Source organism: Patiria miniata, unplaced genomic scaffold (genome assembly GCF_015706575.1).
Source record: "Patiria miniata isolate m_02_andy unplaced genomic scaffold, ASM1570657v1 HiC_scaffold_12, whole genome shotgun sequence".
NCBI classification, from domain to species: domain Eukaryota; kingdom Metazoa; phylum Echinodermata; class Asteroidea; order Valvatida; family Asterinidae; genus Patiria; species Patiria miniata.
Genome location: NW_024037050.1, coordinates 4,583,964 through 4,597,723, shown reverse-complemented (window position 1 = coordinate 4,597,723; position 13,760 = coordinate 4,583,964). Strand labels below are relative to the sequence as shown.

The following is a 13,760-nucleotide window of genomic DNA, read 5'->3' as shown; positions in this document are numbered from 1 at the left end:
TCAAATATTGTTACACTGACATGTTTGAAGTTTTGTTTTCAAAAATGCTGGAAAAACCAAGAAAAACAAAAATGCTCAAGTACTCTGGTTCCCTGGCTCCACTTTATTGATAGATGCCGAAAAAGTGTAAGATAAGGGAACCAGTCTAGCTGGCCTGCACCCGTTAATGAACATGTAACCAATAACAAACACAATTTGGACTGAAAAAATGGTAAATTTAGAGCAGTAGTTGAAAGGTTTTTCCAACGGTGGTACGCCGTACATTTTTCTTGAAAATGACTTCACACCAGGTGCCATAATTTTACAGGATGCTTTAGACTGTCTTTTGCATCCTAGTAACGTATTTCGTAAAAACTTGGTAGTTTTATTTTCCGATGTTTGCAAATGTTGTATTTAAAAAAAAATCAAAAAGTTATGTGCTAGCCAAACATTCAGGGATCGGTCTGAGCCATAACAATGCCCCAGCAAATCCCTTAGGACTCTTCTGGGATCTCGGCGTCCCCGACCAATACACACTTCCTTCCCTATCCATCCATATAACCCCGGAGGGCCAGGCGTCATGTAAAAGCAAAGAGCTAAGGGAGGAACAGGGCGGCACCATAAGCCCTAAGCCCACATGCCCTGAACCTGTACGAAGGCGCCAACCTGGAACTCACGGACAGTACCAGCCGTAGTGCTTACCCATTAAGCTAAGGTACAGTTGGTATTTTACGACGGGAAATAAAACCTCTTATAGTGACTGAATGCGTGCGTTGAAAAGCAAAAATACACCCACGGGATTCGAACCCGGGCTCTGCGATTCGTGAATAAGAATCACCGCTAGGCCATTCTGCTTCCTTTGAATTCTTGTTAAAAGCAATTTGTCTTAATAGGCGAAGAAACGTGGAACACTGCTGTGTGCATACACCTACCCACCCAGCCCCACCCATCCATCCTACTAAATGCAGCATAAAGACAGTTGCTAAACATCAGTGATAATGTGCGACCCCGTCACATTGTTGGTGATCTCATCAGCGTGATGAGGTGGAGTCAGCGCCACTCTCTCACTGACGTCTTCTTCCAGGGTGTTTCCGTGAATGCTTCCCGTTTCGGCTTCCTCCTCCACCCGCTGCCGGTGTCGTCGTCTGGCCGTGGTGGCCGGCTTGCTGCCGGCGATTAGAGTGCCCGGGGCGAAGAGGCGACGGTACACCGTGCTGGCAATCAGGCCGGCTAGGAGCGGGGCTATCCAGTACAGCTACCGGAGTTGAAAGAAAAATGCAACATTTCATTGGACCGTAGAGAATGGGCCAAAACTGTTCTCCTATTGATGAGCCATCTTGATTGATGTCATTATTTGTTAACTACTTATTGGGACATCTCAAAATATTGGACAAAGTTTCAGCCTCAGGTTTAAGGTTTACTTTAAGGTACGGTCACAATACATAGGAACAAACTGTTTAACGGAACTTGAAATTATAGTACGGGGAGGTCAGACAAAAAGCCGAAGCTTGTATTGGGTCAGCCCAGCAGTCTGCCAAGCCAGGAATGATACAGTCCGATCGTGTCTTCCCTTTCTGTTGGTGAAAATTGTCCAAAAGGTATTCCACGTTCTTTCCTCAATAAACTCATAATTTTTGAAGATTTCGGAAATAACGTTTCCAGAAGGTCCTCTTCAAAATGCAAAGAAGTGAATCAAACAAATCATAATCATCATAGATATGGCGAAGAACTCGTCAAAGATTATTAGCCATGTTTTATTTCTTTCAGATCGGCATCTCTCTCAAACGAAAAACACACACGAATAGATTTGGGTGTCTTTCGAAAGAAACTGTGATCGCCATGCATGCTATTAAGAAGATAACTACGCGAGATTTCATTCTGGTATCTTCCATTTTTGTCTGCATTTTGTTGTGTTTTTAAATGAATTACGATTTACGAGTAGTAAATTGTCAAAACATTGATGACCTACCCAGTGATTACTCCAGTTCCCTGCCGATAAGGCTGGGCCAAAGGACCGGGCAGGATTCATACTGGCGCCAGTGAATGGAATCTGACCAATCAAGAGAGAGCAAAGTCAACAAAATGGCGGCGAGAGAATGGAATCTGACCAATCATCATTGTGTTAAGTAAACAACGTGGGATGAACTGATACTGCCGTAGTATGGTGTTGGAAAACAAAGTTACAAACACTTGTTAAACAAAATACGGCATCTAATATTTGAAATAACGTGATTAAAAAAATGCATTGTGTAGTAGAGGAAAACATTTAGTGCAAGTGTTTTTTTAATGCAAAACGCCTAGTTGTTTAAAAAGAAAAAAAAAGATAACGAAAGTAACTTATTTAGTTAAAATAAAATGACATTCAAAAAATGTACAATTTTGTTTATGGTTTCAACTTACTGCAAATAATAAACCGAGTGCTACTGAAACACCAATGGCCAGCGCAGGCGGGATTCTGTTGTCCTTCCTCCGAGGGTCTGTCGTCGTAAACACGGTGAATACTAGCTGAAGGGAGGCAACAAGTTCTACAATAAACCCCTGGCCAGCTGAGACATTCTCCCCAAGCAGGGTACACCCCAGGGTGGTGTCATACCGTGGGTCAGTAGGTGTGGCCACTCGGAGCAAGGCCGCGCCCAGAAACCCCCCGAGACACTGCGCGACGATGTAGAGCAGCCCGCGTACCAGGCTGAGCTCTCGGTAGAACATCAGCGGTAGCGTCACGGCGGGGTTGAGGTGCGCCCCGCTCACATCTCCGAAGCAATGCACCAAGGATGCGATGACGAGACCGAAAGACAGCGAGACGTGGAGGTTGCTGGGAGCATTACCCCCCGGCCAGGCCACCGACGACCCAGCCGCCAAGAACACGAAGAGAAACACGGCTAGGCATTCTGTGAAGACTGCGCGCCATAGGATTAAATCCCCAACCACAGTCTCATAGACGACTTCGTGCCGCCGCCGACCCGGGGGCGACTCATTCAACAGTTTGTGGTAAGACAGGAAAATAGTAGCAGCGTTGATACCACGAAGTCTTTTACGAATGACATCCATTTTGGCAGACAGAATTCATTCGATCTCATCAAAACACAATTCGTTTGTTCCACTCTGACCATGACGCACATCATGCGAAATTCATGCACATCATGTAGTCATAACGTATTTGCTATTAATCTTGTGAGCGGCTAATGAGATTAAATTGACGACCCAATTTTGACAGCTTTGTAACAGTAAATAACGAAGAGATCCTTATCAAATACTCCCATTATCAAGTGGGGTTGTGACAACGAATAGCTAGTAGCTCCTATACAGCAAGTAGTTTCAACCAACCCACAAACAAGAAACTAATGATTATGGACTCTGCTTCATAATGGGTCAAAGTCAAAACATATAATTCATCTGCACTGGTAAACACAAAGCAAAACAAATCACCTAATTGACCACAGACGGTAAAGTACCAACTGCAAATACAAACTTAACTGTAAAACTGATGGAATTTAAATGATCCCTTTAAATAAGAACAAAATGCATACAGGATCGACTCTTCAATAACTGAATAGTTTGATTAAAGAACATAATGATTAAATATATTTAAAATATAGCTTTTATAAAATCTATCTGTCTTACAATTGATCTTACTTTCGGAATTTCGGTAAGCAATATCTTTATGCATTCAATTCAGATTTAGCAAATAAAAGACACTGGCAGTATTTGTGTTTTCAAACTTGCCAGGAAGGTTTGCACAATGCATTGAGAAGTTGTCAGCTGTGGTAATCACTGTCCGAACTTTCAGAGTCACTGATACAACTTTTCTTCCCATGCTTAGTGACAAGTCTCATGTTGCTGATAATATTGCTGAGGTCAAAGGGTAAAGGTCGAGAGAGGTCATCATCCTCCCACTTGGGTCTGTGGATGGGCAAGAAGTCGGCATGCATTGTCTCTAAGATCTTGGGTGAAAATCTGCAAAAAGAGAAATTGCAATTTTCAAGGTCAAAAGGCAAAGTCAACTTGTCTGTACATTCTTTCAACTGAACGGGCATATTAACATGAAGACTTAAAAAGGCCACAACACTTTTAATATCTTTATTGTGGCAATTTCATTTGAAATTTGCCAGAGGTGTGGTGACCACTGACAAAAATAGCTGAAAACAGCTGAAAAAGGTGTAAAAAGCTGAACTTGGAAATCTCCTATACTTTTGTACACAGCAAGTGAGGGAAAATAGCTGAAATCCATAACAAAAAAGCTGAAATCAGCTTTAAAGCTGAGATTTCAAATCCCTGTTTGCCTGACAAGAGGAGAGTTCTATGTATGCCTAAGAGAAAAACGTAAAAAGGATTTTTTAGGTGTGGTCCAAGAGAGGGCCAATCTGAGAGTCATCGTGGGCAATTTCACGGTTTTACTCACGTTACATTTTTGATGTACTTTTGAGTTTCCTTGGGCTGTAATTATCTTACTGAAAAGGTTTAATATCTGTTATCCCCATGGTAGATAGAGTAGACCTAGCCCTACCTAAGCACCATAGATGACATCCAGAAAAATGTGTTATGTATGATAAACAAGACGCACAAAATTGGTTACTCACGGTATGAAAATGTAACGTGAGTAACCGTGGAATTGCCCATTTTGTAACTAACTGATTGATTGACTGACTGACTCCCTCCCCCTGACTTCCCCCCCCCCCCTTGACTGACTGACTGACTCCCCGACAGACTGTCACTTGTGAATAGTGATGGGATTCAAATCCGGACTTTTAGGCAACACAACAATTAGGCCTTCCATTTTTTTTGTCACACAAGCTAAAGAAATCAACTGGAACATCCCCCCATTTGCTCCATGGTCTCTGATTGTAAGCACATTCATTCACTAACGTTCCCACCCATTTTTTCAACATTACACCTCTGGAGTGTTTTTTTTTGTGGAGGCCTTGTGGTCATTCAATCCTGCAAACTACACCTGTCCAAATCATTGTGAACAGCATTGCATGCGGCACCTCACTCTTCACTTTTTGTTGAAATGACCGTGAGCAGAATGGAAACTTAAGGTGAAATCTAGCCTTGGTCAAGGCGCTAGTTATTATTCATCCCGGCCGTAGCGCGGTAAACGCTATGCATGCGGTGCATTAAAAATACAGCGCGAACAGCGACCTCACGCAGCCACCATTTCTATGCAAATCAGTTGGACCCAATCTAGCGCCTTGGTTCAATCGTCGGCAAAAGCTTATGTTCTTCTTTATGTTGCGCTGGAATTCTAGCGCACGACCTCGTATGCGAATACAGATAAGTGTAGGCGGGGCTAACATGTGGAGTGTCCAATCACACCTTTCTAAATTGGAACGTCATCAAATTATTTGCAGCTATTCGCCTTTTGCGGACGTGACAGGAACCACAGCTTTTGTGCATTGGTGCCGTGTGCAGAGACACACAACGTGTACGTGTATGGATTATGTACGGTCGCCACGGTGCGGTGCCACGTTTCACTATGCAAGTAAAATCGGATAAGTGTTATTCGGTTGGAATAAAAAAATTAAGATATTTGGATTTTGAAATCTCTTATTTCTCCCACCACTACCTGTGAATCAGACTGGTTACCTATCTCACTGACTTTAGAACAGACAGGCAGAGAGCAGCAAAAAGACTTAAAGAGGTAGACATCACTGAGGCTTACTTATCAAGACAATCCTGTCTCAACTTCTGTCTTTCTTCGAGATGTGGGAGAAGTACCTCGGCAATTGCAGAACCTTCTTCGTCATCAAGAACATTCGCTTCCTCGACCGCAAGTTTTGTCTGTCAGAAATACCACGAAAAATTTGCTATTCAGCACATGTCACTTTCAAAAGTAGCCTAATTAAAGGGAATGTACATCATTGGCTTTTGCTGTAATTTTCAGAAATGAACTATTGGGGGGTTGGTATAATAGATCAAATATTGTTACACTGACATGTTTGAAGTTTTGCTTTCGAAAATGCTGGAAAAACCAAGAAAAACAAAAATGTTCAAGTAGTCTGGTTCCCTGACTCCACTAAAAATGAAATGGGTCAAAATGCCGGAAAATTGAAAGGTAAGGGAACCAGTCTAGCTGGCCTGTACCCGTTCATGAACATGCATGGAACCAATAGTAAACAAAATTTGGACTGGAAAAAAAAATGGAAAATATGGAGCAGTAGTTGAAAAATAGTTAGGTTTTTCCAACAGTAGTCGGCCGACCACCGTTGGAAATGTATACAAAAGTACCCCTTTTTCTTGAAAATGACTTCACACCAGGTGCCATAATTTTACAGGATCTTTTAGACTGTTATTTACCAACATCCTAGTAAGGTATTTCATAACAACTTGTAGTTTTATTTTTCGATGTTTGCAAATGTTGTATTTTCCCTTTAAATCTCTTATCACTGGTCCCAACCTACCATGTGTTCCATCTTGTGCCAATCAGCCTCCAGGTGCTCCATAGCTGGTACCCAGCTCTTCCTCTCAACGGCATGCCTAGATCCTTGCATCCAGAATTGACGTAGCCATTCAAACTCCACCTACAAATAATCAAAAACAATGGCATTCATTTTTTCCCCCCAATTTTAAATTGATTTAATAAAATGCACCATCGAAAAAGGGCATTTTTGCCAGAATTGACCTATCGCGGTAGAATCACGTTAAAATCGCGTCAACGCAGAACATATTGTGCAATTACATGATACACAAATGGATGCGGAACGGGCAAAATCTGAGACAAACAAAACTTAGTGTACGCAAATTCCGTAGGGTTGTCTAAGGGGCGTGGCTTACTTGCAAATGGCGATAGGTCAATTGCTTCAAAGTTCCCCACATGTAAATGCAAGACATTACCCCAAATAAAAAAAAACAGGATTTTAAAAACATTCTGGACATTTCTACTAAAACTCTAGATAGAAATCAGATTCTCAAAAACTGTTTCTTCCCATGAATTAATTTTAAAGGGAATGTACAACATTTGCTTTTGCTGCAATTTTCAGAAATAAATGGATTTGGAGGATAAGTATGTTATAGCAAATATTGTTACACTGACTTGTTTCAAGTTTTGGGTTCGTAGATGCTGGAAAAACCAAGAAAACCAATCATATTCTTGTAGTCTGGTTCCCTGACCCCACTTAAGATGAAATAGAGCAATTTATAAACTTTGGGGAATTGTAAGATCAGAGAATCAATCTAGCAGGCTTGTAGTCTCCACAGGTGTGTAATCAATTGCAAAGAACATGCAGACAAACTAAATTATGAAAAATTAGGAACAGTTTTTGAAAAAAAGCCAGTTTTCTCCAACGCTAGTCGGCCAACCAGCCTTGGAAAAATACAGTTTTTCTTGAAAATGTCAGCACACTAGGAGCCACAACTTTACAGGATGCTTTAGACTGCTTTCCCTAACAGTCCAGTAAGATATTTTGTGATAATTTGATCATTTGTTTTTTGATGTTTGCAAATGTTGTATCTTCCCTTTAAAGCATCCTCTCAAAACCATTTTTTTTTGGTAAACAAAATGGGATTCAGGCAAACCACTCTAGACTTGGGTTCAAACTTGTGAGGTTTGAGGAGCTGAATGCTCACTACTCACCTCATTATGTATAGTTTCGGTCAACTCAAGATGGTCAGCGGCCAAAGATGTCAGTTTATATTCTCCATTCTCAGTCTCACCAAGGTTACTCAGCGCCTCTTTGCATCGGCGCTGGATGTATGGGAGAGTTCCCTGACAGCACTATAAGAAAGAGAGGTTTTTGTACATGTTTTTTATTGTGTTATACAAAATGTAGTATGAATCTTCCATTGTAGTCAATTATTATGATCAGAAAGAGGTTGCAAAATTAATAGAGAATCCCTGCTGCCTACTGCCAAATCGTCAACTAAAGCACAGATGGAAACCGACTCTTTGAGTGATCACTAATGGCTGTTTCCCAGATTTGCAGCAATCTCTATGTTGCTAGCATCGTGACTTTGAGTGGGATCTACATTGTAAGACAAGAAAAGTTTGCGGTAGCACCATGTGAATAAATCTCTTTTGTGAGTATGTGTGGTTCTGAAAAGAACCGGAGAAACTCAACGTTTCGAACAGTATGCCCTGCTTGTCATCAGGACAATGAGGGACTCCAACGATGATGTGATGTTATAAGGATAGGTGCGGTGAGGCGTGAGAAGGATGCAAACTGGTGAAGCTCAAAACCGGTGAAGCTGAGAAGGATGCAAGTTGACTGAGGGATGCTGGATGATCACTGGATGAGTGGGAACCCTGGCTACATGGCACATACAGGTTTATGGCTTCTTAACACTACATCTCAAGGAGACTGCCAACACAGGGCATGAGAGCTCAGTTGGTAGAGCACAGGTACAACATTCCAGAGGTCGCAGGTTCAAATCCTGCTTCAGTCAATTTCTTTGTGCATCGTTCTTGTTGATTTGTGTGACAAACTTTGTTTGCACGAATGTTTTGAGTGCAATTCAGACAGAAATGTTCATACAGACCTCTGATATCACCACTTCAAGAACATTCATATAAATGAAGATTTTATGATGTGCTCCATTTCAGAAGGTGAGTGTCACAAGGGACAATCACAAGTCGGTCGATTCACAATGCTGTGCGCCACCAAGAGTTTGCCATGGAGAGTTGATTTTTCCCAGTGCATTGTGGGACATGGTCAACAAATTTGCAGCGCAGGACATTTGAAATTTTTTTTTTTCGGTCAATAGTTTCATAGTCAGTACGATTTGAGTATCTGTTTGCCCTTTTCTTTTGATCAAAACACTGTGCCCCAATCTATAACAAATTAGCTCAAGTAGTCTACTGACCCTCATTCAAGTGGGCCGTGTTTTGTCGGCTGTAAACTTGAAAAATGGACTCTCCATGGCAGACACTTGGTGGCACACTGCATCGTGAATCGCCTGAATTGCCAATTAATTTAAATAACAAACATGTATATGACTTGAGTTCAGAGTAATGACTATAATTTGGGTTGGAAATTTTATTTTCTTTACTTGTTGGCAGTTGCTCTTTAACCATTAGCACATGTATTACATAGTGTTTATTCACTGAAGAATCAATTAAACTTTAGCGTGCTAGGGGGTTTCAGGCGCTACAGTGGGTAAAGGGTTAAAACAAACCAAAACTTACAACAGCAACTCGGTGAGTTGTGCTGAACCTAGCCTGGCCACCAGCCACTACACAATGCTGATGGGTTAAAGCTAACCAAAACTTACATCAGCAACTCGGTGAGTTGTGCTGAACCTAGCCTGGCCACCAGCCACTACACAATGCTGATGGGTTAAAGCTAACCAAAACTTACATCAGCAACTCGGTGAGTTGTGCTGAACCTAGCCTGGCCACCAGCCACTACACAATGCTGATGGGTATCATTCAGATCCCCCAACATGAAGTATGACTCGCCAGTTTGTAGAGGTACGACCACGCCTGGTGTCTCGATATCCCATGACACCTTGAGGCCAACCATCCAATCAGAGGAGTCGCTTGAACTGTCTCCATCTGTTGCGGGTTTAAAACACAGGAATTAACATCTGGAAATATTTTGAAAAATTATGTGCAAGAAGATTGTGTGCCTCACCTTTCATTGTTCCTTGAATCACAAAGTTCAAAGTCAATCACAAGTCAATCACAAGTCAATCACGAGTCATTCACGAATCATTCAGTCTCAAGTCTTAAGTCAAAAAACAAACTATTCAAATGAACTTCTGCAAATAATTTGTTCACTGTCCATCCTTTTTTACTTGTGACTTGTGTTTGTTTAATCCCTGCATAATTGTCCTAAATGTGTTCAGACAGAGTTTTCATGATGTCATAATCATTGCCTTTTAATTGTCAGGTTAATGAGAGTCACAGCACAGTTAACAATAAGTAATGTATTAATATGGTGTAAACTTGAAGCCACGGGAGAATGCTACTCAAAATGTCACAAAATTCTGTCTAAGGCCCCCGCCCCCCAAAAAGGTCCAGTTTCTGGTATACACGTGCATCGCAGTAGCCATGCACGCCAGCAAAATTAAAACATTTCAATGTAAGATGATGTCTCCAAAGCGCCAAACTCACTGGTTTGACTGGAATCCTGCTGCTGCACAATTTTAACATGTTTTCAGATGGGGTTACGATCGAGTATAAGCTTTATGTGGCCTCTCTGCTATTAACTCCCATATATTTGCACTAAATTTAGTCGGGCATCATTTGCAGTCATCAGCCGACATTTGAAGAAAAAAAAAAAAAAAAAAAAAAAAGCCGCGTTGCCGCACCACTTTTTGGGCAAGCTCCGTACCAGAAACCGGAGACCTTTTTTTTTGGCCTAAAGGCTAGTTCATACTTCGCACAAAAGCGAACGCTAATATGTGACGTCAGGGCAAATTTTTGTGCTGCAAATTCGCAAAAGTTAAACACATTTCAACTCCGATGAAGTTCGCAGCAAATGCTTCCTGACAAATAGCATGAAGTATGAACAGGCCTTTACAACCTTTTCCCCAGAAAAAGATCATTCAGGATCAGAAATATGGCCAATTATTACAACCTGATGAGCAGGTGTGGTTGTATACAGCCACAGTGGAGCCCTGGACCAGATTACTATCCATGTGCCAGCTGACAGCCAGAGGGCCCATCCCATAATAAGGCTCCGCCTTCAATCTCAGGTCTGGATCCTTTGGGTCCATGTAGTTGATGAGCACAACATTGAAATCGGTTCCCTCTTCGATGGATGGGCTACAAGTTGTCGGCTTTTGTTCTGAACAACTCTTGGTCTCCTCGTTTGGACTGTGATGCAGAGGACTTTGTGCAGCTCCTTGGGAGATACAAGACTCTGGCTCAGTCTTTTCTGCTGCTCTTTCAAGAAGTAACTTCCTAGAGACGGCTTTGAAGTGATCGTTAAGCTTTCCAATAATCCCACAAGCCAGTTCGACCTCGCTCTCCACTTGATGATCTCCGAAGCACCATGGGATTGCAAACAGACGCAAGCCCAGGTACTTATATGTTGTCTCCGGTTCACCAATCAGAGTACGAGACACTGGTGTCTGGACGGTTTGACCCTTGACCTTCACCCAGTCCCGATAGAAGTAACCATGGTGATGGAGTATGTTCAACGCCCATGGCAGTTCCTCCTGCAGGGATGTTGGAATACAGCTGCAGGGTTCATGTGCAAAGTTGAAATACTTCTCTCGCATCTGTTTTGCAGTGGCAAAATAACCAATTGTTATTTTATAAAAAATGCAGATCTATGTAAACAAGGGGTAACTTATTTTGATACATTTGTATAAAAATGTTTCATTACTCACAATAAATGTCTATTAACATCATTTGAAAAAAAAAAACCCAGTTGATACATATGTAATTGCTAAAATATACTTCAACAACATGGATCAAAAACAACATTTATTTTCAGTGTGCCTCAACTTTTCCTTATTCACATTCACAAATAAGTTCAGAGCCATTCTTCACAAAGGTTTTAACAGAGTTGTAACGAGTCACTGATTTTTGTGACACAAGTTCAGTGACTCAAGGCAATTTGAGTTATTTCAAAGCATTGACTCGAGTCCAGTCGAGTCATTAGGTCAAGAAGGTCGAGTAGAGTCACAGTGTGCAGTCGAGTCGAGTCAAGTCGAGTCAAATATTTAGATCGAGTCAATTCGAGTCATGAATATTTGAACACTGTATAACGAATAAAAACATTTGTATCACGAACAGTTAACAAGAAGTGAAACTTCGGTCTTATGCTATCTGGTTTGACTTCGGGTCTAGAATTTTTTTCGCTGATCATCTACAACATCAGAACTTTTTCTGATTATTTAAAAGTGGGGATGTATCTATTAATTTTTTTAAAGTAGGGCATAAATTTAGCCGGTGTTTGAATCCAAGAGCTTAATAGTTAGAGATCGCCCAAAGCCAATGATGAAACCAAGAATTGGAAAATGTATTTCAAGTCCGATTCTGGGATAGTATTTTGTCAAAACTCCGTCAAGAATTCATATTACCAGTGATTTGAAGTCTGGATGATCAGGCATCAAAAACTGTAACTTTCCTCTGGCAACCTCAGATAACAGTTTCTTTCTCTGTGTAGTAAAAACAAATTCTGCACACATTCTTCCATTCACACTGTTCATATAAAACGGGTACAAAAGTTTTCAAACGGATAACTTCCAGTCTAAAAAAAACTACCACGACTACCATGCTTTCATATTGAGCTATAGTATTAGGGCAACACACAAGCATGATGACAGAAAATGATTTTATCTCCTATCACCACAGTCAGTTTGGTACGTCAGTTTACGTCGTAAGACGTTGATTGTTACAACAAGACAATGACTTAAATTCCCTGCACCATATTCCGCACGGTACATGCGGTAAGTGTGACCAGGTGACAGTGTGGAGGAATAATCACACTAGCTGGAGTTACCCAGCCCTGAGTTTTATCATTGGGTTGTCTATAAGGGCTGGAGCGAATTTTTCTCGTAACTTGTAGTATTTGCAAAAATTTTTGGAAAATGTTCAATTTTGTCCCCGTTACACACTAATTGCAACTGCAACTCACCCCAAACTTGCCTGGAATAATCATTACACAGGTCCTTGAAGTAAAAAACGATCCACGATGAAGATTCAGCCTACAATTGCAGTGAAAACAGGAGGAATAACCGCTAACTTGACAACCTTGCTGGATTGGCCAGGACCGCAATTGGTTTGTGCACAAAAAAAATTGTGTACATGTACAATGAATGGCGGTCGATTAACAGGCACAGAGAGAGCGATCGCTGTCAACTACTCGGTTTTGCCGGCTGTTGGCGCATGACGTCACGCGGAAGCGTAACACCCGATGACTGTTTCATGCACTATTGGTTGCGGTTCCAGTACCAAAGCTGTGATGCGAGTGGTAAACCTCATATTAGTGCATGAAACAGTCATCGACGTTACGCTTCCGCGTGACGTCATGCGCCAACAGCCAGCGCAGCCGGCAAAAACGAGTAGTTGACAGCGATCGCTCTCTCTGTGACCGCCATTCATTGTACACAATTTTTTTTGTGCACAAACCAATTGCGGTCCTGGCCAATCCAGCAAGGTTGTCAAGTTAGCGGTTATTCCTCCTGTTTTCACTGCAATTGTAGGCTGAATCTTCATCGTGGATCGTTTTTTACTTCAAGGACCTGTGTAATGGTTATTCCAGGCAAGTTTGGGGTGAGTTGCAGTTGCACTTAGTGTGTAACGGGGACAAAATTGAACATTTTCCAAATTTTTTTGCAAATACTACAAGTTACGAGAAAAATTCGCTCCAGCCCTAGTAATAGACAACCCAATGATAAAACTCAGGGCTGGGTAACTCCAGCTATAATCACACTGACAACTGACTCAAGCCGGTGACAACTTCGCGCTAAACTTGATTACTCTGTCTTGACATTTGTGATTACCTACCTTTAATTCTTTCCCCTGATCTTCATTCTGTCTTTTCTTCGACATTTTTGACATTAGATGGTTTAATCACGGATCCTCAACACTGAACATTTTCCGCTCGTTGTTCTTTCGTGCGCCTGTGCACGTGGAGTTGTTTATTTCCGGTAGTAATGGTGTTACTTAACATATTGTTCTGTCCACCTGTCTGGATAGTGTAAATTTCAGTTTCAGATAACTTTTGCAAAATATTTCAGTTTCAGATAACTGTTGCAAAAAATATTACATAAAATTATTTACAATTATTACATTTACTGTATCAAACCATCTCGATATGTAAATATCTGAACATTTACGGAGCGAAATATTTACTAATTTGTAATAAATATATTTTGTAACACCATGCTTT

The 13,760-nt window shown here is 41.3% G+C and overlaps 2 protein-coding genes across 3 annotated transcripts; both read right to left on the bottom strand.

Annotated features, from left to right (window-relative positions):
• Positions 1 to 907: 907 nt before the first annotated feature.
• On the bottom strand, positions 908 to 3,280 carry LOC119745970 (aquaporin AQPAe.a-like). The gene is made up of 3 exons (XM_038222697.1): positions 2,380 to 3,280; positions 1,949 to 2,029; positions 908 to 1,234 (listed from the first exon to the last, which is right to left on the bottom strand). The coding sequence occupies exons 1-3, from the start codon at positions 3,025 to 3,027 to the stop codon at positions 962 to 964; spliced, it is 1,002 nt and encodes a 333-aa protein (XP_038078625.1). The 5' UTR covers positions 3,028 to 3,280; the 3' UTR covers positions 908 to 961.
• Positions 3,281 to 3,341: 61 nt separating this feature from the next.
• On the bottom strand, positions 3,342 to 13,530 carry LOC119745954 (alpha-ketoglutarate-dependent dioxygenase FTO-like). 2 transcript variants are annotated; one of them, XM_038222676.1, is made up of 8 exons: positions 13,376 to 13,530; positions 11,947 to 12,024; positions 10,494 to 11,139; positions 9,270 to 9,466; positions 7,550 to 7,690; positions 6,378 to 6,497; positions 5,639 to 5,757; positions 3,342 to 3,933 (listed from the first exon to the last, which is right to left on the bottom strand). In XM_038222676.1, the coding sequence occupies exons 1-8, from the start codon at positions 13,427 to 13,429 to the stop codon at positions 3,735 to 3,737; spliced, it is 1,554 nt and encodes a 517-aa protein (XP_038078604.1). In that variant the 5' UTR covers positions 13,430 to 13,530; the 3' UTR covers positions 3,342 to 3,734. The 2 variants fall into 2 exon arrangements, with proteins under 2 accessions (XP_038078604.1, XP_038078612.1); XM_038222684.1 differs by having other exon boundaries at positions 10,494 to 11,076.
• Positions 13,531 to 13,760: the final 230 nt, after the last annotated feature.